Source organism: Protomyctophum bolini, assembly GCF_963924005.1.
Source record: "Protomyctophum bolini genome assembly, chromosome: 16".
Taxonomy (NCBI): Eukaryota; Metazoa; Chordata; class Actinopteri; order Myctophiformes; family Myctophidae; genus Protomyctophum; species Protomyctophum bolini.
Genome location: NC_137877.1, coordinates 29,088,056 through 29,111,480, shown reverse-complemented (window position 1 = coordinate 29,111,480; position 23,425 = coordinate 29,088,056). Strand labels below are relative to the sequence as shown.

Genomic DNA, 23,425 nt, shown 5'->3' with positions numbered 1-23,425 from the left:
GTACAAGCCAGTGGAGGGTTTAGGCTGTTAGGGGTTCAGTGTTTTGCTCAGCTTTTGCTCAAACCTTCCGATTCCCAAATGGCCTCTCTACCCACTCAGTTATGAGTCTATGGATGCCCTGAATCATGATTTACACAGAGGTTGTTTTTCTCTGTGGGTAATTAAGCTAATTACAAAGTTAATAAGACACAAACACTGTCCCATAATTAACTATTTTTACTAACCTATTCAACCTGATTTGGATGACCGCGGTTGTGGAGTGGGTCCTACCGTTACCGTGAAGTAAAGCCATAACATAATGTATATTTGGCCAGGTTGACCATGTGGACAAGAGTGGCCAGTGTGCGCTGGTCCACGCCGCCCTCCGAGGCCACCCAGAGATCATGGAGTACTTGTTGGAGCTGGAATGGAGCTCCGAAGGCGAGCAGCAGGACTGCAGTCTGAAGAACAAGGCCCTTCAACAGGCGCTGATAGCAGCCTCCAGCATGGGACACACACAGGTCAGTGATAGCAGCCTCCAGCATGAGACACACACAGGTCAGTGATAGCAGCCTCCAGCATGGGGGACACACACAGGTCAGTGATAGCAGCCTCCAGCATGGGACACACACACAGGTCAGTGATAGCAGCCTCCAGCATGGGGGACACACAGGTCAGTGATAGCAGCCTCCAGCATGGGGGACACACAGGTCAGTGATAGCAGCCTCCAGCATGGGACACACACAGGTCAGTGATAGCAGCCTCCAGCATGAGACACACACAGGTCAGTGATAGCAGCCTCCAGCATGGGACACACACAGGTCAGTGATAGCAGCCTCCAGCATGGGGGACACACAGGTCAGTGATAGCAGCCTCCAGCATGCGGGACACACAGGTCAGTGATAGCAGCCTCCAGCATGGGGGACACACAGGTCAGTGATAGCAGCCTCCAGCATGGGGGACACACAGGTCAGTGATAGCAGCCTCCAGCATGGGACACACACAGTCACAAAAGTGGTGAAGTGGTCCTTTAAGAACAGTACTTAAGTAAATGTGCTTAGTTTCCACCACAGGATATATACACGCTTGTGCTTGTACATATTTGTCGGGTACAAAAAACTAACTTTCAAGCATGCATGTCCTCTGCACCGACCAAGGCTACCAATTATTTGGCACGTGCCTTTCTTCACAGCGGCGGTGTATCTCTCCTCTGTGCTTTCATAACAAACATGTTGCACAAAGAAATTCAAAGAAGAGGATGTTTTCACAGTTATGTCACATACCATGACATGCCCATTGAAAAAGCATGGGGAAAAGAGATCGATTTTAACGTTGCACCCTCAGGCACCCAGGCAGTACACTACTGGACTTATTCAGACCTCATTAGCTGGGGTTTGCGATACCCAAGCCCTTGTCTTGTCCTCCTATGCACCGCAGGATAATAGAACTGAGCTCAGCCATCGACCTACATACTGTGGCCAGTCTAAACGAGAGACCCTCCAAACGCTGGAGTATTAATCAGAGTTGGCCTTGGCTAACAACGACGCACCAGAGTCTAGGAATGAGCACTTCTGCAGTCTTTTGTGATTAATGTATCATCTGCTAGAGAAGCATAATTTGCCTGGGCAGCTCTGTATCGATCAGCTCTGTATTGGCTGCCCCCCCCGCGCACACACACACACACACACACACACACACACACACACACACACACACACACACACACACACACACACACACACACACACACACACACACACACACACACACACAATATTAGTTTTATGTTATATAATCCGCTCAGTCCTATATTTTATTATATACGTATCATGCTGAAATCCTGCGCCATTAATCAAAGTTTCTTGTTTGGCAGGTTGTGAGTGGCCTGCTGACGTTGAATAATGAACACACGGTGCAAATTGATGGCCATGATACTCTGTGGGGAGAGACAGGTATGTGTTCATCCATCTTTTGTATTATCACTCGCTGGTTCATCTTGCTGGACCCCATGCCACTGTAATTTGGTGCTACCAGAGAGAGCAGCGTCTATCTTTGTCCTTCACTTTAATGTGCTCTCTGTGATGTAGAGTACTGGTGCACATTCATTCTTAATATGTAGACATGTTTTATTGGTACTACCAATTCGCCCTACACTCTTCTTTCCTGCTAAAAGCATGCCTTTATAGAGCACCGAAGTCTGACATCAATATTGGTAGACGGGTTAATGTACTTTCTATTTGCATTTGCAAATCATCCCGGCCGTTTCACTCATATGGATATGAAGAATCAATTGACTGAGAGAAAACGCTAATGTTACTGAATTAGTTACATTCGCTAGAAACGGACTGTATCAAATATGAGCTCTATCTCAATGAATTAGAATATTGTGTAAAAGTTAATTTTCTTACGTAATATAATTCAAAAAGTAAAACTTTCAGATATTCTCAATTCATTGTGCATACATTTAAGTATTTAAAACCTTTTTCTGTTTTTATCTTGATGATTATGGAATACAGCTCATGACAAATCTCATCTCAACAAATTTGAATATTTTACGAGACCACTAAAAAAATATTTTTTTAAACGAGAAATGTCGACCATCTGAAAAGTATATTAATGCATGCAGTTAATACTTGGTCTGGGCTACTTTTGAACAAATTATTTAATCAATGGGGTGTGCCATGGAGGTGATCAGCCTGTGGCACTGTTGAGGTGTTATGGAAGCCCAGGTTTGCTTTGATAACAACCATAAATTAATTTGTATTCAGTCTTATGTCTCACACCTTCCTCTTGATAATACAACCTAGATTCTCTGTGAGGTTCAGGTCAGGCCAGTTGGCTGGTCAGTTAAGCACAGTAATATCATGGTCAGTACACCAATTGTGGCCAAATGACAGAGGGACTGCCATTGGATTTTTTAGAATTTTCGATTTTTCATGTCATATGCTTCATAGCTTCAAATTGACATGGTTGTTCAGATTGACCCACCAGTTTTGGAGATATGGCTTATAGACTAATGTCTTGCAGAAAACAGTGAGTTGAGATAACCGGCTTGAAACTAGTAGTAGTTTTGGCTCTGTGGGCAGGTGCCAAGTGCTGCCTGAAAAGGAAGATCAGCATCAACTTAAAGCTCGTCAATGTACGGAGGCACACAGTGCTGTATAATATTGTTGTGTTGAGACTGGACTTGACAAAACACAGTGATGATTTTGGCCATGTTATCTGCTGGTGTTGATCCACTGACACTGACAGTGAAAACTTAACAATGGTTTGTTTCAACACAGCCATCTTTTTAGAGTACATTGTGCTTCAGTATGTTGACAAGCTTCATGAATATGCTAATTGTCCTTTCCAGCTCGATTTGGCACCTGCCCACAGTGCCAAAACTACTAGTGTACTGACCATGGTATTACTGTGCCAGCCAACTGGCCTGACCTGAACCCCACAGAGAATCTAGGTTGTATTGTCAAGAGGAAGGTGTGAGGCATAAGACTGAACAATACAAATGCATTTACGGCTGTTATCAAAGCAAACATGGGCTTCCATAACACCTATACAGTGCCACAGGTTGATCACCTCCATGCCACGCCCCATTGATGAAATAATTTGTTCAAAAGTATTTACTGCATACCTTAATATACTTTTCAGATGGTCGACATTTCTCGTAGTGGTCTCGTAAAATATTTTAATTTGTTGAGATAGGATTTTTAGATTTTCATGACCTGAATGCCATAATCATCAAGATTAAAACATTTTTTTTTTAAATACTTCAATTTATGCAAAATGAATTCATTGAGATGGAGATGTATATTGTAAAAGCAAAACACCAACGGAATTGATTTTTCCAAGAGGACTTTGGATGCAGAGTATGTTTGGCGAGCCGTCTTCTAGCCCGTCTGATAAAAGCAGAGTGATGACAGAAAAGTGCGAGACAGGGAGAGCTTGCCAATTGGGAGCAGTTGGAGGAGTCGTTTGCCTTTTGAGATTGATCGTGGAAATGGTGCAGAGAGCCAAGTGGAGCAGCAGCAGGCAATATAAAGCGTAAAAACATGAGCAAGCTGTCATCCCTTCCTTTGACTCACAAGGCTGGTTATATGATGAACGCTGAAAGAGAGACCAAGGTCTGTGGCCAGTATTGAGCTTGAATGCACAACAATCAAGTTTGAGGATCTACAAGATTACAACGCAGCGTGAAGCGACGCATTGTGAGCTTGTAGATCTGCTATTTTCAATAGTTTGCGTCCCGGGCAAACATCTCATTTCTCTTTTGGATCACGGGCAAAAAAGTTTGGAAACCACTGCTCTACCTGCACTGTGAAAGTACAATAGGTGAATAGGAATGACTTTGTTCCCCAATCCAAAACGTTTGTACTTATGTCACTGAAAATGATTTGCCATGGTCATTTGTCCAAAGTTGCATGCCATAGCAAAGCGGCAAACGTGATTTGCGCCATAGCTCTCAGCGCACGACCCCTCAGACATAGCCATTATGATGAATAATAGTAGCAGTGCTCTCGTATGTCCTCAAAGTCATACGAGCCACCTGTAGTCCAATATTTACCTCCCAGTTCAATTTACCTAGTGGATGTGAAATCACAGCCATGTCCCCCCCTGGCATCCATTATAAACTAATGAAATGGCAGGTCACAGGTGGCAGTAGGGAGGCACTGGGCTGCAACACCGCTGACCTGAAACAAACACCCTCTCCCCATGAGTACATATTCAAATCTGATTCCACCCACCTGGCACTAATTCAGAACAAGCTCAGCAGAGGCCATCTCTCAGGAAGCGGCCATAATGATGATAGATGATGTTGTGCATGGAATCATCTTTGAAGCTTTACTCTACTTCTCTGATGTGAAGAACAAAACTGATCGACACAAATGCTTGTTGAGGTATCCCCTTGAAAACTGGCAAAGAGCATCACCTCCAAAATAATTCCCTCCCATGTTAGGTCCGTAACAGCCTGTCTCTGAGAAATATCACTTTGTAATTAAAATTCTGTGGAAGAAAACATCCCTATGCAAATTGGCCCCTTGTGTTGTGTGTTTGAACAGTAGCAGATTGGACTGCACATCTGTGCGGTCTCTCAGCTTATAAAATCCCTCTTAGAATTCAAGCGACGCGCCTCTTGGGTGAATAAAGGCAATTTGACTCTGTATGATACAGTGGGCTATGTTCTCCTGTATGATAAAGTGGGCTATGTTCTCCTAGGCAGTAGGCATCTGAAGGAATACGACAACACTACAAAGGATTTAAGGGAAAGATGAATAGATTGTAATCCTTTTGATATAGAAATATTAACACATTCCATGCGTTATTGACAAGATACGGTGACTGCCGGGATTGTTTAATTACCTTTGGAGCATAGGCCTAAGTATTTGCACCTTTGATCCATGAAAATCCGTTTGAAAACAGTCCCATGATTTGTTATTGTCCTATCCCCTCGTTCACTTTGCATTGGACTCAGTTTCCCAGAAGCCCTTGCAAGCTGGCGGTTGGTTGATTTCCGGTTACGTCATCATAACGCGTCCGCCTCGTCACAATGTCTGCGACATTCATAATAATTAAACAAATAGCAGGTCTTATGTGTGGAAAGACAATGGAATAAATGTCGTGGAACGCGGGTTATGCGTTCAAAGTGTTCACAGTATCTCACAAGGTGCAGGACAGAATGAGTAGGCTTTTTTGCCGTTCATGTGTGAAGAATGTTTTGTTTTGTCAGTAGAATAAGCTTTGTACATTATAAGGCGAAATATGATCATAATCAGAAATTAAATTCAAATATAGTGATCAACTGAATGTACATTAGTTGTCAGACGTTTACATACAGTAGTGTAAGTATACAATAGCATACACTTCTTATCGCCATGACAAATATAGTAGCCACAGGGTTGTATATTGTTTTTGTCTACTGTAATCAATTTAAATGATAAAATCTCCTTCCCTTTGGTAGGCTTAAAGGTTTAATGAATGCAGCGTTTAGTGTTCTGTTTGGTTCTCTTCCATTATTTACAGTGTGGTGGTTGCTTGCAGTGCTCTGGCATCAATCATTCATGCCAGTGTGCTATTCTGTGGCAGGGAGGGTTTTGCACACTGTAACTTAACACAACGCGTTTCTGAACACACCTAACTGTGCTATGACACTGAGGCCGGCAGCATTCTGCCTGAACACACCTAACTGTGCTATGACACTGAGGCCAGCAGCATTCTGCCTGAACACACCTAACTGTGCTATGACACTGAGGCCGGCAGCATTCTGCCTGAACACACCTAACTGTGCTATGACACTGAGGCCGGCAGCATTCTACAGTAACTAACACACCTAACTGTGCTATGACACTGAGGCCGGCAGCATTCTACAGTAACTAACACACCTAACTGTGCTATGACACTGAGGCCGGCAGCATTCTGCCTGAACACACCTAACTGTGCTATGACACTGAGGCCGGCAGCATTCTAACTAACACACCTAACTGTGCTATGACACTGAGGCCAGCAGCATTCTGCCCCAGTGGCAGGATGCATTGCTGTTGAGAGTTCTTTACATTCATGTGAAAGCTACAGCATGTCCTTCATGCTTTCAGTGGTGGAAAGTTACTGAGTACATTTACTTACATTTTGAGGTATTTGTACTTGAGTACAGTATGTCAACTTTTCAGTACTTTTACTTCTACTCCACTACATTTCAGAGTAGATTTAGATTATTAGTAACTAAACATACGTTAACCACTTCAGCCCTATATACATTTCGGCAATTTGAAAATAGCCGATCTACAAACTCACAATGTGAGCTTGTAGATCAGCTATTTTTAAAAGATGTTTCTACATTTAAAACCTTGAGTATGTTCTACTTTTGGTACTTTAATTACATTGTGATACTAATACTTAAAATTTACTTTTACTCAGGTACGGTAAATTTTGAATTCCAAACTTTTACTTGTAACGGAGTATTTATATATTGCAGTATTGATGCTTTTACTTAAGTAAAACATTTGAGTACTTTTTTAAATGTTTAGCTGGTAAATCTTGTTCATCACAGAGCCTCACAGAGTCCCCTCCTCTTCAAGACAGCTTCAGTCAGTTTCAAGCTGTCTTGGTGGGCTTGGGATGTCGACAAGGCCTGACATATCGCTTACAGAAGAAACCAATCTGTCTTTCCCGTGTAGAGAGGCAGCGGAAGGGATAGAGCGATGGCAAGACACTGTAGTCAGTGTAGTGTAAAGATAAATATTGAATCGATTAGGCCGACAAATACAATTCTAGCTCTCTGAGCAGGCCAGGTGCACTAAACGGGTAAGACGTGGACGGCAACGGGCCACATAGAGCTTTCAAGTACGAAGGGGGATTTTGACCTCAACCCACAAATCACTTCTCAATCACAGGACCTGTCGATTAGTTTGTCCCACGTAACACCAGACAGTCCCAGCTGCTACTGTTCCCCAGAGCAAGATATGGGCCTAATTTATGGCCCTGCTGTTTAATTATTGGTCCCCTGTTCTTACGTGTGGGGGGGATAGTCACATTTTGGCAGAGCAGATGGATATCACTGTGGATATCTCACTTTTCTTGGACACCGGGCATTCATCCTACGACGGCTCCATCTGCTGCCATTGCTGATAAATTGTGAGCATTGAGCACATTAGAACAGCAATTCTCACTTAAGCATCATTTAGGAGATTTGGAAAATGAGAGCCAATTAATTATTGTAATTCAGAGTTTTGTTAAACAGTATTGATTCGGGTTCATCGTCTCGCTGAAGCAAATGCATGTAATTGGTGTTCAGCCGTGGTCTAGCTTTGTTTTCTATTATCTCTGTCTGGTATTATATATGCAGCTGATGACTTTGAGTCTTTAAGTACAATGCACTTCTGAAGCTGTCTGACTTGAGGCAGGATGTTAATGAGTTTAATAAGTGTTACATAATCGTCTAGTATTAAACTAATTTAGCACAAAGCATTAAACTGCATTTCTCCACTTTTGTACAGCAGTTGCTTTTAAAGACAGGGTATAGGAACTGTAAGCAGATGTCAGCAGGTCAGCAGAGTGTCAGTGTGCTCTGACGTCTTGTGCACTTCCAGACTATTGTGTTAACAATGATGAGGCCTATTCTTAGATCCCTCACCCCTGTATTGTATCCAGTGTTCCTTTCTAATCTTTGTACCATACATCCCTTCTCCCCAGCTAAGTGTTTCTTCGTGATAATGGGTGAAGTTCTAACCCTAGTTCACAACTAACTAAAGTCCTTACATTGTTCTCTTCCTTCCTTGTACCATTTAATAGAAGTTGTAGGCACTCCACTCCGTGATGCCTAACAACACCCTTAGCGGCTCAAAAGTCACTGTAAACTCTCTTGGGGCTTATTGCTTTTATAAAATGGTTGCCAAATATGGCAACATTAAAATAATAGCCATATGACAATTAAAACAGTCTTTAATAACAATATCACAAACTCAGCAGAACAATATGCAATATCTGCATTTGCAGCAAAACCTTGCAGATACACAGGACAAGAATTAACTAAAACGAGCGCTCCTCTCCCCCTGCCATCCGATTAAAAACAAAATTGCTAATGGCAATGCATTCATTTAGGGTGAATATTGTAAACACACCATTGCTGCAGTGATACCGATACATGCTGACGACGTTGTGTTCCCTTCCAGCCTTGACAGCGGCAGCAGGCCGGGGAAAGATGGAGGTGTGTAGCTTCTTGCTGGAGCAGGGGGCTGTGGTACAGCAGGTCAACCGCCGAGGGGTGTCCCCTCTGTTCTGTGCTGTGAGACAGGGACACTGGCAGGTGAGACATGCTGAATGACTGTTCTGGCTTACACACCGTGTTTCTCTGTCAAAACTAGTACCATCTACAGCAGAGTCCTGCGACGGGTACACCGTTTGACGGGTGAAAACGGGTGAAAAATATACTTTTGTAAGTTTACGGGGACGGGCAGTACTGAACTAAATGTAGGCGGGTAACACTTTATTGTAAAAATCAGAGCGCACTGTTTCCACCCAAATAATTGTGAATGCAGTGAGCACTTACTATGAGACCTAGCAGATCATGTCTGTCTGTGTGTGTGTCTGTCTGTCCCGCTTTTGTGCCCATATATGGAGCTGAGTGATTTGTTTGTGATTGATGCAACACACTCCATATTTGGACGTATAGCTGCTTTGGGGACTCCTTATATGGTTATGGCTAAGTTAAAAACTTAACTTAGAAATAACTTAACTTAAAAAAATAACTTAAAAATAAATCTTAAAAAAACCCAAATATGTACGAGCTGCGTTCGCTTCCCGCGTTTGCGCGTCTTACTGGTGTTATGGCAATACATTGTGTAACTTAACACAGCGCACCGGTGCTCGTGCGCACACCCCCTCTTCACCTGTGGTGTTGGATGAAATAAAGTCGAGCGGTGATATGAACGGGTAACAGGACAACCAGTTAATTAATTGATGGGCGGGGCGGGTCTGGTTTGTATTTCTGAGTCCCTCCTATGTCCAGCTTTGAGGGTTTGTGTAAACACAAACATTGTCCTAACACAAACATTGAATGTCAATGACAATGAATGGGCAGTTTTGAGTGTTTGTCCTAACACAAACATTGAATGTCATTGACAATGAATGGTCAGTTTTTTCCAGTTTTGCCAGAGTACCGTATGTATGTATATTATCTGTGTCTTGCTGCAGATTGCAGAGCTGCTGTTGCAGCATGGTGCTGACGTGAACATCAGTGACAAGCAGGGCAGGACCCTACTCATGGTGGCTTCCTGCGAGGGTCACCTGAGCACCGTCGACTTCCTGCTCTCTAAAGGTAAGTCCACAGCTCGCCAGTGGTGGAAAATACTTAGGTACATTACTTAAGTAAATGTACTTACGGTAGTTACTTTATACCACTTCAGCTCGCCCACACTAATGTATCTACACGGTGCCTACAAACCAGAGAACATTAACTACACTGTATTGTGGATTTATTTCATTAGATTTTTCCATGTCTATAATTCTTCCCACAGGTGCTTCTTTAACTTCGATGGACAAGGAAGGACTGACGCCCCTGAGCTGGGCGTGTTTGAAAGGACATACGAATGTGGTGCATTTTCTGGTAGAGAAAGGTGCGGTCATTGACCACACGGACAAGAATGGACGGACTCCCCTGGACCTGGCTGCATTCTACGGGGATGCAGATATCGTATGTAATCATTCATTTTAATCTCTTAAATCTCGACTGAAAGATGATCATATGATCCAGTTGAAAAGCATGGGCACACACAAAATGTGCAAATACAGAGTCTTTCTCTTTCTCCCTCACACTCGAGGCCTATTCACCGTGAGCAGTGAGTCTCTTATTATCACCGTGGCGTGACATCATGTTCGTCACCTTATCACCTAAAACTGGAGTATGAACAGGCCTTCACTCTCTCTCTCTTACACACACACACACACACACACACACACACACACACACACTCACTCACTCACTCACTCACTCACTCACACTCTCTCTCTCTCGTTGAACACAGCATCAGAAAAGGAAGAAAAAAGGTCTCTCTAACATTCAGTGCAGTGCACACACAGTCAGTGAACAGAAGTTACTGTATGACGGTGCAGACACGTTGAGACAACAAACAGACTATAAAGAGCACCCGCGACTAACAGAAGTGAGCCCCACGGGTTGAACAAGAGAAGCACCACCTTTAGCATTATAAAATCGCTGTCTGAGCTTTGTCCGTTGATCAGCCCTGGTAATGATCCACAGCTGTTCTTGGCAAATGCGAATCTGCGTCGAGATCATCAATTTGTAATTAACGAAAGCTTCATGCACACACGTGAACAACAACAACAACGCCACAGCTGGGTGTATTGCTTGCGTTTAAAGTCGTTTTCAACCCTTTCACAACTTTCCACTGTCCAGCTTTCCCCTGCTGTTCTCTCTGGGATAGAAGCCCCATTTATATTCTGCAGCCCAACAGTGTCGCATGCCTAAAATTGCCGATCCACAAGCTCACACAGTATCACACAGTGGATACATGGAAGTGACGCGTTGTGAGCTTGTAGATCTGCATCTGCTATGTATTTAAAACGTTTTGGCTAATAATTGCATATTGGATTATATTCATATATAATACATATATGTATATTATAATAATACATGCAGGCCAGGGTCTTCAAGGACCCCTTAGCTGAGAGAGATCAAGCAGGGACCCCCACTATACATAGGCTATTATATTATAAAACTGTGTTGCAGATTAAACTAGACATAGACTTGTTTGACAGCACTATCAGTGTGTGACCTGTAAATTAATGTTTTGTTTATTTGTTTATTTCTATTTATATGTTAGTAACATTAATCGATGAACGATATTTAATCTCTTACACCCTCTATACTCAAAACCTCAAATTGACCTTTGAGGTATACAGTGTATAATAATACACTATTATGATTAGTAATCTAACAATTCCACAATAACCAGCAGAGAGCAGACCCTTTGTTTACAAATTGGGTTGTTTGAGATGCAGAGCTATAATACTAACTTACAGTAAAACAATAAATTGCTTTGAATTTAAATGCAATGCATTTTTACATCTTTTGGGAAATTAACAGAGCTTTAATAAAATACTTTCTATTGTGTTGAATCGCCATCAAATCGCATCGAAACACACACACACACACACACACACACACACACACACACACACACACACACACACACACACACATGCACACAAACCTACTTAGCCTTAACTGAAAGCATCACTCCGTAATTATTGAATGCATACTGCTTTGGATTAGCCTAGCACTCCACCACAGGAATGACGTTATTTGAATGAGTTCTTGTCTCGCCTGGCGTGTTGCTCTGTTGTAGGTCCATTACTTGGTGGAAAAAGGAGCTGTGATAGAGCATGTGGACTACAGTGGGATGAGGCCTCTGGACCGGGCCATAGGCTGTCGGAACACCTCCGTGGTGGTGACTCTGCTGAAGAAGGGTGCTAAGCTAGGTAAGGACTCTGCACGTCACTACTAACCATGCTTGTATATTCTACTGTAGATGCTTGTATTGCCTTTCGATAGAGCCTGCTGCTGCCTGCTGTACACATGCAACATTACATTGTGTGTGTTGATTTAAAGTTAAATTAACACTTGTGTGCGCATGAATACTGTGCCTATTGTATTTTCTGCACCCATGCTACTATATACAAATAGGTTTGGGCAATGTTTAGGCAACGGGTTTGTCGCTCAGTTATGAATTCCCACAAAGACAGCTGTTAGTCTGTGAGTCCCTTGAGGGTGAGTTTCCCAACTTCTCTTGGTCTTGGAAGGATGGGATTGTTGCCTTCACGAGTTACTAATGTAAGTGTACAGTAGTTCAAACTAAGATGAGGGTAATGTCATGGAATGAGGTCATCAATCGTTGTTCCTTCCTGCTCTTCTTCTGTTAAATGTCAATAGTACTCCTGCCTGAGGTGTGCCGCTAAAGCTAATTAAAGAATGTGACTTAGTTATCACCTTAATGGCATGTGCTGGAGTATCTGGGCCTGCAGCTTATCTGTAGTAGTGCATTCTGCCATGTCACCAAATTGCTAATGGGAACATCTCTTCTAATTTCCTCCAGAGCTCTGTTAACATATGTGGGGATTTTTCCTTAAATCCTTAAGTGCACATACAGTACAGTAACTGCAAAATGGCATCATTGTGTATGACTCTTATAATATAATATCATGAATTCATTCATACAGTTTATACAATATGCATGACCCTTGTGTCACGCTCCCTTTTCTTTACTGTGACTGAATACTTTTCGCATGCATTCCTTTTCAATCTCTTATCGCTTTCTTTCTCTTAACTGCTTTCAATAACACTAAGGCTACAGAACGTCACCTTATGATCGATCAGGTACAATCTTTAGGTAACTCTAATTCGTACCAATTTCCACTGAATATAGTCATTGTCATGGGAAGAGACACCCACTGTAACATGGCCTCACTGTGTTCTCTTTGGACAGGGAATGCTGCGTGGGCCATGGCAACATCCAAACCTGACATCCTCATCATCCTCCTCCAGAAGCTCATGGAGGAAGGCAACCTGCTTTATAAGGTACTGTACGCCAGTGTTCCCTAGCCTCGGAAACCCAGACCTTTCATTTCCTAGTGGTTCCCAAACATTTTAGCCCCTTACCCAAAACAGAAATTAGACCTTCTCCCGGGACCCAAACTAGTGAAAATAGCAGATCTACAAGCTGCGAAGAGATGCGTTGTAAGCTTGTAGATCGGCTATTTTATTTTCACTACTTCTTTTCTTCTAATTTATTTTGCTTTTATTTCTGCATGAAGTTACTGAAATATGATTACATTTTTTGTTTAATTCATGAAAAGTTTTTCTTTATTTGGGAATGTTTTTTGAAAATGTTTTGAAACATAATACCGGTAGTTAAAAACCAAATGTAGGAAACAAAAACTAAGGGCACCCATAACAATGTGGGTTAACAATGTTGAGTTCAAAGCTTAACTACGTTCAACCTGTTTTTGGTCATGTCTTTATAGGTGAAACATTTCCAGAAAATATTTTTTAAGGATTTTAAGAATCTAGATCAGCTATATTCACAATTTTCAAAGGTAACTCCTGACATAAAGTGATGCGAGCAAGCAAGAGAAATTGAATGAATGCCCTACCTCGTCGTACCACAGTCTTGCAAATGTCGCTAAAATTGCTGAAATACAAGCTCACAACGCGTCCAAAGGACGCTGTGTATGCAGTATGCTATACACTGTAGCTTGACGAAACCGAGACATTCCTCATTAAAGTCAGAATAATTCGATGTTTACGCCCCTAGTTAAATTTCTGTCATCTTGGCAGGCTGTCAGGACCCGGAGCATCATGTTCCTGTGTACCATCACAAAGACCCAGTCAAACACTGTTAGCCGGTGATGTGTCACTTATTCAAAACCGAAATGATAAAGCACTCAGTGTCATTTTATTCGGCAATCGGCACAAAAAAACAAAAACAAAGTGATTGTATTCTTTTTTTAGCGCCACGATAAATGGATGTGTGTGTCCGGCTCTGGAGCCACGATTGATGCCTGACATTTAGCGGATTTTTGTGGCAGAAAGGGCGATACAGTCAGGGGGGGGTGGGGTGTGTGTGTGTGAGAGAGAGATGTTTTATTTGTTGTGGTGCATGTTGGTGTGATGGATGGGGAGGGAGGATTTGAGCTGAGTAGCTGCTCATCAAGTACCTGCCAAACGTCTTTGCCCTCCTCCATCCCCTCCTATTGGTTGTAGCCCTTCCTCACTAGTTGCTTTGTCCTCTGTGTGTCCTTCCAGAAAGGGAAGATGAAAGAGGCAGCCCAGAGGTACCAGTACGCCCTGAGGAAGTTTCCTAGGGAAGGCTTTGGTGACGATCTGAAGGCGTTTAAAGAGCTGAGGGTCTCCCTGTACCTCAACTTGTCTCGCTGTCGCAGGAAAACCAATGTAAGCCTCTCCGGATCCACTCCACTACCATCTGTCTGTCTGGACTCTTTCTCCCACTTGGTTTAGCACATGAAACCCTAGCGTTTATTCTTGCCATGTCATAATATGCAAACATTCTGAAAAAACATATGATCTACAAGCTCAACACGTTGCAATGCGTTGTGAACAAGTAATAGTGCGTTGTGTAGTAGGGGGAAAAAAGGAAGGGACCGATTAGGTCAAAAAGGTATAGGGTTTAAGTGGTTAATCGCTTCAAAAGTAAAGACATTCCACTGTCAACAGTTATTTGATTTGTCTCACCAGTGTCATATGAATATCACGGGACAACAGTAAATAAGGAAAGCCTAGAATAGACCAGCTATTTCACTGGCTGTTTTGAATTGTTGCACATAAACACATCAGATGTAAAATGGTTGAGCTGTGAGGGATTAAATGGGCTGGATAGTGGATTCTAAAGGTTATTCTATACTCAGTTGCACAGCCCTTAAGTGCCACTTGAAAAATAATTATGTATCAACCGAAGGACTGAGTAGAATAATTAAGCAACTCGGAGATGTGGTTCTGAATTAAATATAAATTGTTTAGAGTAGAGGGAAAACCACTCTGTTTCACAATTTTACAGCATATGATAAAATTTGTACTTGAAACTGAAAGATGAACAATTTTACAGCATATCCATGGTCATCATGGTCATCATAAGGGCATACCTAACAATAAAATAAAATGACCGAATGACATTTCAGTGCCACTTTAAGGAAAATAATTATATGCTACAGTCTGGTGAGATCATCAGAGAAAAGTGTTGCAATTTCTCATTTATTTACTACGTCATTATGTCAAGTGACGATGTATACATTCCAATGGTGTGCAGCAGCTCTGGCCTACCAACTAAACAGATATTTACAGTAGTAACACTTCCCAATGCACTGGAAACCACGGCAGGTATAAATCAACGTTTCCTTAATAGGTAGCTAGGCTCTTGACACACAAAACAATGTGTTATGTCGGATAAAACAAATCAGACTGTTGTTCATGAAATTCAAAGGCAATGCTGTTTTTTTAGTTAATCACTAACCCTTACTCAGTATAATAGCTATTGAGCCAATTGTTTGCTATTACAAACTGAAGCCCTGTAGAACGCCATGCTTTGAGGCAAAGGGGTAATTCGTTTTATAATAGCAGACTTGCTTGGATGGATGGGTCATTTTATTGTCATGTATTGATTGTCTTCTCCGTGCAGGATTTTGGCATGGCTGAGGAGTTTGCAACCAAGGCACTGGAGCTGAAACCCAAATCCTACGAGGCGTACTATGCCCGCGCCAGGGCCAAGAGGAGCAGCAGGTAAAGCCATCTAGCACACTGGGTCGGGACCCATTAGTGGGTCATGGACAAGTTTCTAAGGGTCCCTTTATTTTTCGTTTCCTACATTTTTCATTATTATTTCAAAACATATTCCCAAAAAAGCAAAGATTTTCATGAATTAAAAATGATTTTTTTCCTAGTAATTTAAACTCAATGTTAAAAGGGTGGCATTTGTTCCTCAACATATTGCAAATGTCGTCCTCCTGGTGGTGCTAGAAAAGGCAGATTTCCTCTAGGAGACAATTATTAGGCGACACTAAGTAACTACATACTTTATTAGCAGTACAGTGCAGCTTGTTGATCTGTTACGTTTGGCATGCAACACGGCTCACAGAGCGAATTCTTAACACTTCCTGTGTCCAAGACGTCCTGGGAATTACCGCTATGCGGTGCCCAGGACGTCTGTGGACGTCTTTGAAAAAAAACCCATATATATTAATTTTTCTAAAGAACAAAAAGAACATTGGGCACCCTAGGTCACTATTTTGAAAGTGTTGTGTGGGCACACAATGTGTTAATGAACTCATTCACTGGCTCATAAACGACACAAGCAAGAAGTCGGTGAGAGGTTCTAAACATTTTTGTCTTTTCTTTTTTTTTGCTATTTTGAAAATAGCTGAGCTCTAGATCGTCTCTATTTTCATTATTTTTCAAATGTTAAAAAAAAAATGCCTAAAAAGTTAAGCCTTACCAGCTCCTCCGGCAAGATGGGGTGATTGCTCAGCCATAATAGAACAGTGGATGCTATCGGTGTGAATTATTATCCACAATGTTTACGTCTTCTCCTCTTACAGGCAGTTTACGGCGGCCCTTGCTGACCTGCATGAAGCGGCCAAGCTTTGCCCAAATAACCGGGAGATCCGTCGTCTGCTGGTACGAGTGGAGGAGGAATGCAAGCAGATGCAGCGCAGCCAGAGCAAACCTTCGCAACTAGGAGCTGCAGCTACCTCAAACCAGGCCACGGGGGGGCATGACTCTGACCAGGAGGAGGAGCAGGAGGAGTGCACGGAGCACAGCCTGGCCAGGAGCCTGGATGGCCAAAGAGACATCTTGGAGGAGAACGAGGAGGAGACCTCGCAGGCCTGTTGGCCACAGAATATCTACTCCCTCAACAGGGAACTGCCCTCTGACCCTCCTAGCGGCAGCAGCAGCCAGGCTAATCAGAATCCAAGTCCCAGACCTGGCTCACCGCCGACGGGCCCGAGCAGGCTGGCACTTCACCGTTACCCTCGGGAGCACAGAGAGGCGCTGGCCCAGCAGGGTCTTGTTCTACAACCCACCAAGCAAGCCCAGATAGTCAAGACAAACCAACACATGAGCTCCATGCAGGTCGGGGGAGGTGCGGGCCGCTCAGTAGGTGGGAAGTCTCAGTATGCTCCCTCAAGCCCGCTGCCCAGCAGACACATGTCCAGCATGCTTAAGGCTGGCCCGGGCATCGACATCAGCCCTTTACCACCAGCGACTGAAGAGCCTGTGTATGGGGACCGTATGTCACTGGCAGCTGCTTCCACTTCCATGGGTCACAACTGCGATGAGAGCATACACTTGTCCCAGGCCTCCTACCCCTCCTTCAGCAGCTCCAAAGGCCAAGAGAGACTGTCTGCTCATTCTGCGTCCTCCCTGGACGGGTTGGTCTGCACCGGCCCCGGGCCTCAAGGTAACCACATGGACTTGGGAAAGGAAGGTGGGTGTGGTGCGGCGGCAGCAGGCAGCAGCATCAGAGTGTCCAGCTCCACCAGCAGTCTGGCCTCCAGCAGTAGCTTGTCGGACAGCGGCAAGCTGGGCCCCGACGTCCGCACCAAGACTGCAGACAAAACCAAGCACAGCCAGCAGGCCAACTCTACCGCAGCAGAATCATACAAACCTAGACCCTTCATGGGCCTCAAGGACAAGACGGCACGTTTTCATCCGCCGCAAATCCAGCAGCACCAAGGGCTGCATAGTCATCCGAGCCTGCATGCCTCCGGCCGCAGCTGGCAAAACCACTCCACAGAGGGACTGGTGTGTCATAACATGGGCCTGCAGCAGGTCAACTGTGAGCTGCCCTATGGCAAAATGGTGAGCTCATACCAGGAGCAGCACAAACCTCCTCCACCTCAGGGTGCTTTGGCCATGGGCAGCTTACAGAATGGAATGCATGTCAAGGAGTTCACAGAGAAGTTCTGCCAAGCCGCCACCTGTTACAAAGAATCCAAGCCTGCCATGGCGATGGCGCACACATTTATGGACGGCAAGCCCAAGCAGCCTGGCCTCACCCGAGATAATCCCAACATCCATGTGACGTCAATGAAACCAAAGCGATCGTTTATAGAGTCCAATGTTTAGTGATGTTTATCAGCAAAAACACATTACTGGAGGAAGTTTTTACCAGCCCTAGAAAGAATGTTTTCGTTTGAAGCCTTTCAAAGAGAATGCAAACAATGTATTCTGGAACAAAGGCATTGTGGTGGTTGCTTTTCGCTCCTCCTTCAACTATCGCTTGTTGCTGTCTGCTTCTGTCACAAGACAGCATTCTCCCTCATTCAGCCAAGCTGGAGACATTGCACTGACGAGTGAAGACAGTCATATTCAGACAAAACAGCGACGGCAAGCACTTTATACGCATTTAGGCCTTTCAAGTGCTTAAACCGTATTCGATTACAGCGAATTGTTATTATGAATATATTAAGTGAGTAAGTGGGGTTTGAAAAATGTTCCTTGTGCCCATGGTGCTGAGAGGTAAGGAATAGAAGGTGTTCTGTTCACATGGGAGATGAATGGATGGGCATTCCTGTGTTCTTATAAGGATGAAGATCCTCATGTTATGTACATTATATAAATATGTATTTTTTCCCCCCTTCTTTTGAGTGAAGGTCTATGTCAAGTGTATTGACCAGTTCAAAATTCTGTGTATTTTGAGTTTTATTTTATGCACATTTTGTTTTTCCGGATGTTGTTAAAGGTTAAAAAAATGTATTTGTTAAATATGTTTGTACATTCTATAAATCGGCCATATTAACAATGAAAACGAAATCCTCTCCGTACCTGCTTGTTGTTGCTGTCTAGTTTAATTTATTTACAACGCCCGCCGCCTATGGCTTGGTTTATTGTAAAAGCAATATATTTTATATAGTTATTTTTGCACAGCTACTAAGACATTTTAAGTTCCTCTCAAAATATTGGTTTAGTGCATGCTACAATTGCAGTTTCTAATAAAGAGTAAAAAGAAAATTCTATTAAACATTTTTTGGCCACGGTGCCATCAGCTCTATTTTAATAATGTATGTAACTTGCAATTGTTGCCCTGATTTCAGTATTGTGAGCTGTATTAGCTGTGATCACATACTGTTATAGAACATTACTGCCACAGCCATCATTGGGGAAATAAAGACCCACAGAGGAAATAAACAAGACTGCTGGCTTTCATTCTAGCATACTTGCACATAATTAAAATTACGACCATGTGGAGAATTTGTATTCATTATTCACATAAAGGTAAAATGGTAAATGCATTTATAGGGTGCTTTACATAGACCCATTCACACACACATTCATACACCAACGGAAACCATGCCAGGCACCAACCTGCACATCGGGAGCAATTAGGAGTTCAGTGTCTTGCTCAAGTTTGTGTGCCTCAATGGCCAAGCGGATAAGTCAAATGATATCCGTAGTATACCTAGTAGAAGTGTGCCGGTTCAAACCCGACATACTCCTAGTAGGCGGTGATGGTTCAAATCACTGACACCTAGAGTAGGAGTGGCCCAGTGGCGCGCAGGGTCCGGCCCATTCCTCTCTGTTATGTCATATGACGAGCATTTAACTTTTAATATCACAATTATTGTAGCTAATCTAACTGAATCTGGAAGTATTCCTTTATTAAATGATTCTTCATAGTCTGGAATTGTAACTGATCAATTTTCTTTTGTGACTTTCGCCTTTATTTTATATGGAGGGACAGTCAGTGGTGTAAACTTTATTTATATAGCACATTTCATACATAAAATGCAACTCAAAGTACTTCACATGAAAATAAAATAAAAAATAACAAGCAGCGGAATGCCAGAAACAAAAAGTAGGTCAATCTACAATTAGCAAATAAAAATAGCAATACAAAACTAAAACATTAAAAATGGTAAGGAAATTTGTATTGGATAATACATTTTAAATTGATATTCTTAGATATTCAACTTTATTGACATTTATAATTAAATTGGTGTCTTTACACTGTAGAATTTTACATTTGATTTAAGTGTCTATTTGTTTGTCTCTAAATGTTTTGATGAATTGAACAATGCCCTTTTGGTAAACAAGTGGAAGGCTTAATTGGGTCGTCCACTCACAGTTAACAGTCTTTGTATTGAGTTTGTGCTTGAAATGTAGGCCTACTGTAATTCTGCAAACTGTTAATAAATATTTCAATCAATCAATCAATCAATCAAAATTGACATTTCAACTATTGATCAGACGCTGTGCATTGACGACACCTAATGGTCATTCATTTTAATTGCATGCATGCAGAGAAATCACAACATTGTGAGACGCACTGGGTCGTTGCCATGTTTTGCCACGGAAACCAGCGACCTGCCTTGTGTAAGTAGTAAGTAAATTTTATTTATAAAGCACCTTTCTTAACAATGTTACAAAGTGCTGTACAGTGACACAATACAATCAATCATAATTAAAACAGTGACAGTACAACAAGCAAATAAGAACAACATAATCAAGTCAAATAAAATCAGAAAAATGTTCCCGAAATAAAAACGTTTTCAGTGGACGAAGCCAGGCTTGATACGAGCAGACGTGGCAACGCGATCGAAACACAGGGGCAATCTCCCGTTGGCCGAGAGGTTGGAACTCACGGGCCAATGGGAGCCTGCATGCTTTTGGGCGGCCAATAAGGGCAGAGGTAAAACAGAGAGAATTGTTCCGGATCCTGTGCGCAGTTACCAGCAGTTAGCTCAGTGTGATGAGTGTCTGTGTTTGTGATCCACAGGTCCAGGGTTCGAATCCCACATTAGTCATGTGGCTCTGTGATGCTTTGCTTTGCACACTGACTTTCAGAAGGACAACTTTAAAGCAGCACAGGAATTCCCCATGATTGTGTGCCTCAGTGGACCAACGGATAAGTCAAATGATATCCGTAGTATACCTTGTAGAAGTGTGCCGGTTCAAACCCCGACATACTCAAATCTTTACGGACACTTTGCATTCCACACTAACATCAACTAGCACAGAAAAGCTGTGTTGTAGTAACCAGCAGTTAGCTCAGTGTGATGAGTGTCTGTGTTTGTGATCCACAGGTCCAGGGTTCGAATCCCACATTAGTCATGTGGCTCTGTGACACTTTGCTTTGCACACTGACTTTCTTGAATAAAAAATAAAAACTCAAAAGCACCAGGAGACATCTGCTGAATGCCCCAAGGTGCCTTGGCTCAATGGTGTGGAGCGCTTGACCCGTTGCCTCTGCTTCAGACAGTTGGCCGGTTCAAGTCCCATGTCATGACATCAAGGTGCTGGGAAGGACCATCGGGAGACGGTGCTCTCTCCCCCTGTTTCCTGAAAAGTAACGGTTGGGGGTTATGCCGTACAATATAGGCTACAGCCCACGGTCCAAAATGATGAGAAACGAGGATAACTTTTTTTTTCAAAATTTCAAAAAACATGGGCTATAACCCATCGTTTTTTTTTTCATTTATTCCGCAATTTCCGCAATTTCCATTTCCGCAATTTCGCAATTTCCGCAATTTCTGCAATTTCGCAATTTCCGCAATTTCCGCAATTTCCATTTCCGCAATTTCCGCAATTTCCGCAATTTCAATTTCCGCAATTTCGCAATTTCCGCAATTAACATTTCCGCAATTTCCGCAATTTCGCAATTTCTGCAATTTCACAATTTCCGCAATTTCCGCAATTTCGCAATTTCCGCAATTACCATTTCCGCAATTTCCGCAATTCCGCAATTTCCGCAATTACAATTTCCGCAATTTCTGCAATTTCGCAATTTCCGCAATTTCCGCAATTAACGATGTGTTATAGCCCATGTTTTTTGAAATTTTGAAAAAAAAAGTTATCCTCGTTTCTCATCATTTTGGACCGTGGGCTATAGCCTATATCGTACAGCATAACCCCCAACCGTTACTTTTCAGGAAACAGGGGGAGAGAGCACCGTCTCCCGATGGTCCTTCCCAGCACCTTGATGTCATGACATGGGACTTGAACCGGCCAACTGTCTGACGCAGAGGCAACGGGTCAAGCGCTCCACACCATTGAGCCAAGGCACCTTGGGGCATTCAGCAGATGTCTCCTGGTGCTTTTGAGTTTTTATTTTTTATTCAAGAAAGTCAGTGTGCAAACCAAAGTGTCACAGAGCCACATGACTAATGTGGGATTCGAACCCTGGACCTGTGGATCACAAACACAGACACTCATCACACTGAGCTAACTGCTGGTTACTACAACACAGCTTTTCTGTGCTAGTTGATGTTAGTGTGGAATGCAAAGTGTCCGTAAAGATTTGAGTATGTCGGGGTTTGAACCGGCACACTTCTACAAGGTATACTACGGATATCATTTGACTTATCCGTTGGTCCACTGAGGCACACAATCATGGGGAATTCCTGTGCTGCTTTAAAGTTGTCCTTCTGAAAGTCAGTGTGCAAAGCAAAGCATCACAGAGCCACATGACTAATGTGGGATTCGAACCCTGGACCTGTGGATCACAAACACAGACACTCATCACACTGAGCTAACTGCTGGTTACTGCGCACAGGATCCGGAACAATTCTCTCTGTTTTACCTCTGCCCCTATTGGCCGCCCAAAAGCATGCAGGCTCCCATTGGCCCGTGAGTTCCAACCTCTCGGCCAACGGGAGATTGCCCCTGTGTTTCGATCGCGTTGCCACGTCTGCTCGTATCAAGCCTGGCTTCGTCCACTGAAAACGTTTTTATTTCGGGAACATTTTTCTGATTTTATTTGACTTGATTATGTTGTTCTTATTTGCTTGTTGTACTGTCACTGTTTTAATTATGATTGATTTTATTGTGTCACTGTACAGCACTTTGTAACATTGTTAAGAAAGGTGCTTTATAAATAAAGTTTACTTACTTACTTACACAAGGCAGGTCGCTGGTTTCCGTGGCAAAACATGGTAACGACCCAGTGCGTCTCACAATGTTGTGATTTCTCTGCATGCATGCAATTAAAATGAATGACCATTAGGTGTCGTCAATGCACAGCGTCTGATCAATAGTTGAAATGTCAATTTTGATTGATTGATTGATTGAAATATTTATTAACAGTTTGCAGAATTACAGTAGGCCTACATTTCAAGCACAAACTCAATACAAAGACTGTTAACTGTGAGTGGACGACCCAATTAAGCCTTCCACTTGTTTACCAAAAGGGCATTGTTCAATTCATCAAAACATTTAGAGACAAACAAATAGACACTTAAATCAAATGTAAAATTCTACAGTGTAAAGACACCAATTTAATTATAAATGTCAATAAAGTTGAATATCTAAGAATATCAATTTAAAATGTATTATCCAATACAAATTTCCTTACCATTTTTAATGTTTTAGTTTTGTATTGCTATTTTTATTTGCTAATTGTAGATTGACCTACTTTTTGTTTCTGGC

At 42.6% G+C, this 23,425-nt stretch overlaps 1 protein-coding gene across 3 annotated transcripts in view; it reads left to right on the top strand.

Moving 5' to 3' along the window:
* Positions 1 to 19,186, top strand: part of tanc1b (tetratricopeptide repeat, ankyrin repeat and coiled-coil containing 1b) — a 140,063-nt gene extending 120,877 nt beyond the window's left edge. For all 3 annotated transcript variants that reach the window (XM_080786507.1, XM_080786508.1, XM_080786506.1), the window contains 10 exons: positions 315 to 500; positions 1,853 to 1,931; positions 8,643 to 8,776; positions 9,664 to 9,787; positions 9,987 to 10,162; positions 11,838 to 11,970; positions 12,975 to 13,066; positions 14,294 to 14,440; positions 15,681 to 15,781; positions 16,597 to 19,186. In XM_080786507.1, the coding sequence (XP_080642633.1) occupies positions 315 to 500; positions 1,853 to 1,931; positions 8,643 to 8,776; positions 9,664 to 9,787; positions 9,987 to 10,162; positions 11,838 to 11,970; positions 12,975 to 13,066; positions 14,294 to 14,440; positions 15,681 to 15,781; positions 16,597 to 18,127 (2,703 nt within the window). In that variant the 3' untranslated portion in view covers positions 18,128 to 19,186. The remainder of the gene's footprint in view (positions 1 to 314; positions 501 to 1,852; positions 1,932 to 8,642; positions 8,777 to 9,663; positions 9,788 to 9,986; positions 10,163 to 11,837; positions 11,971 to 12,974; positions 13,067 to 14,293; positions 14,441 to 15,680; positions 15,782 to 16,596) is intronic.
* Positions 19,187 to 23,425: the final 4,239 nt, after the last annotated feature.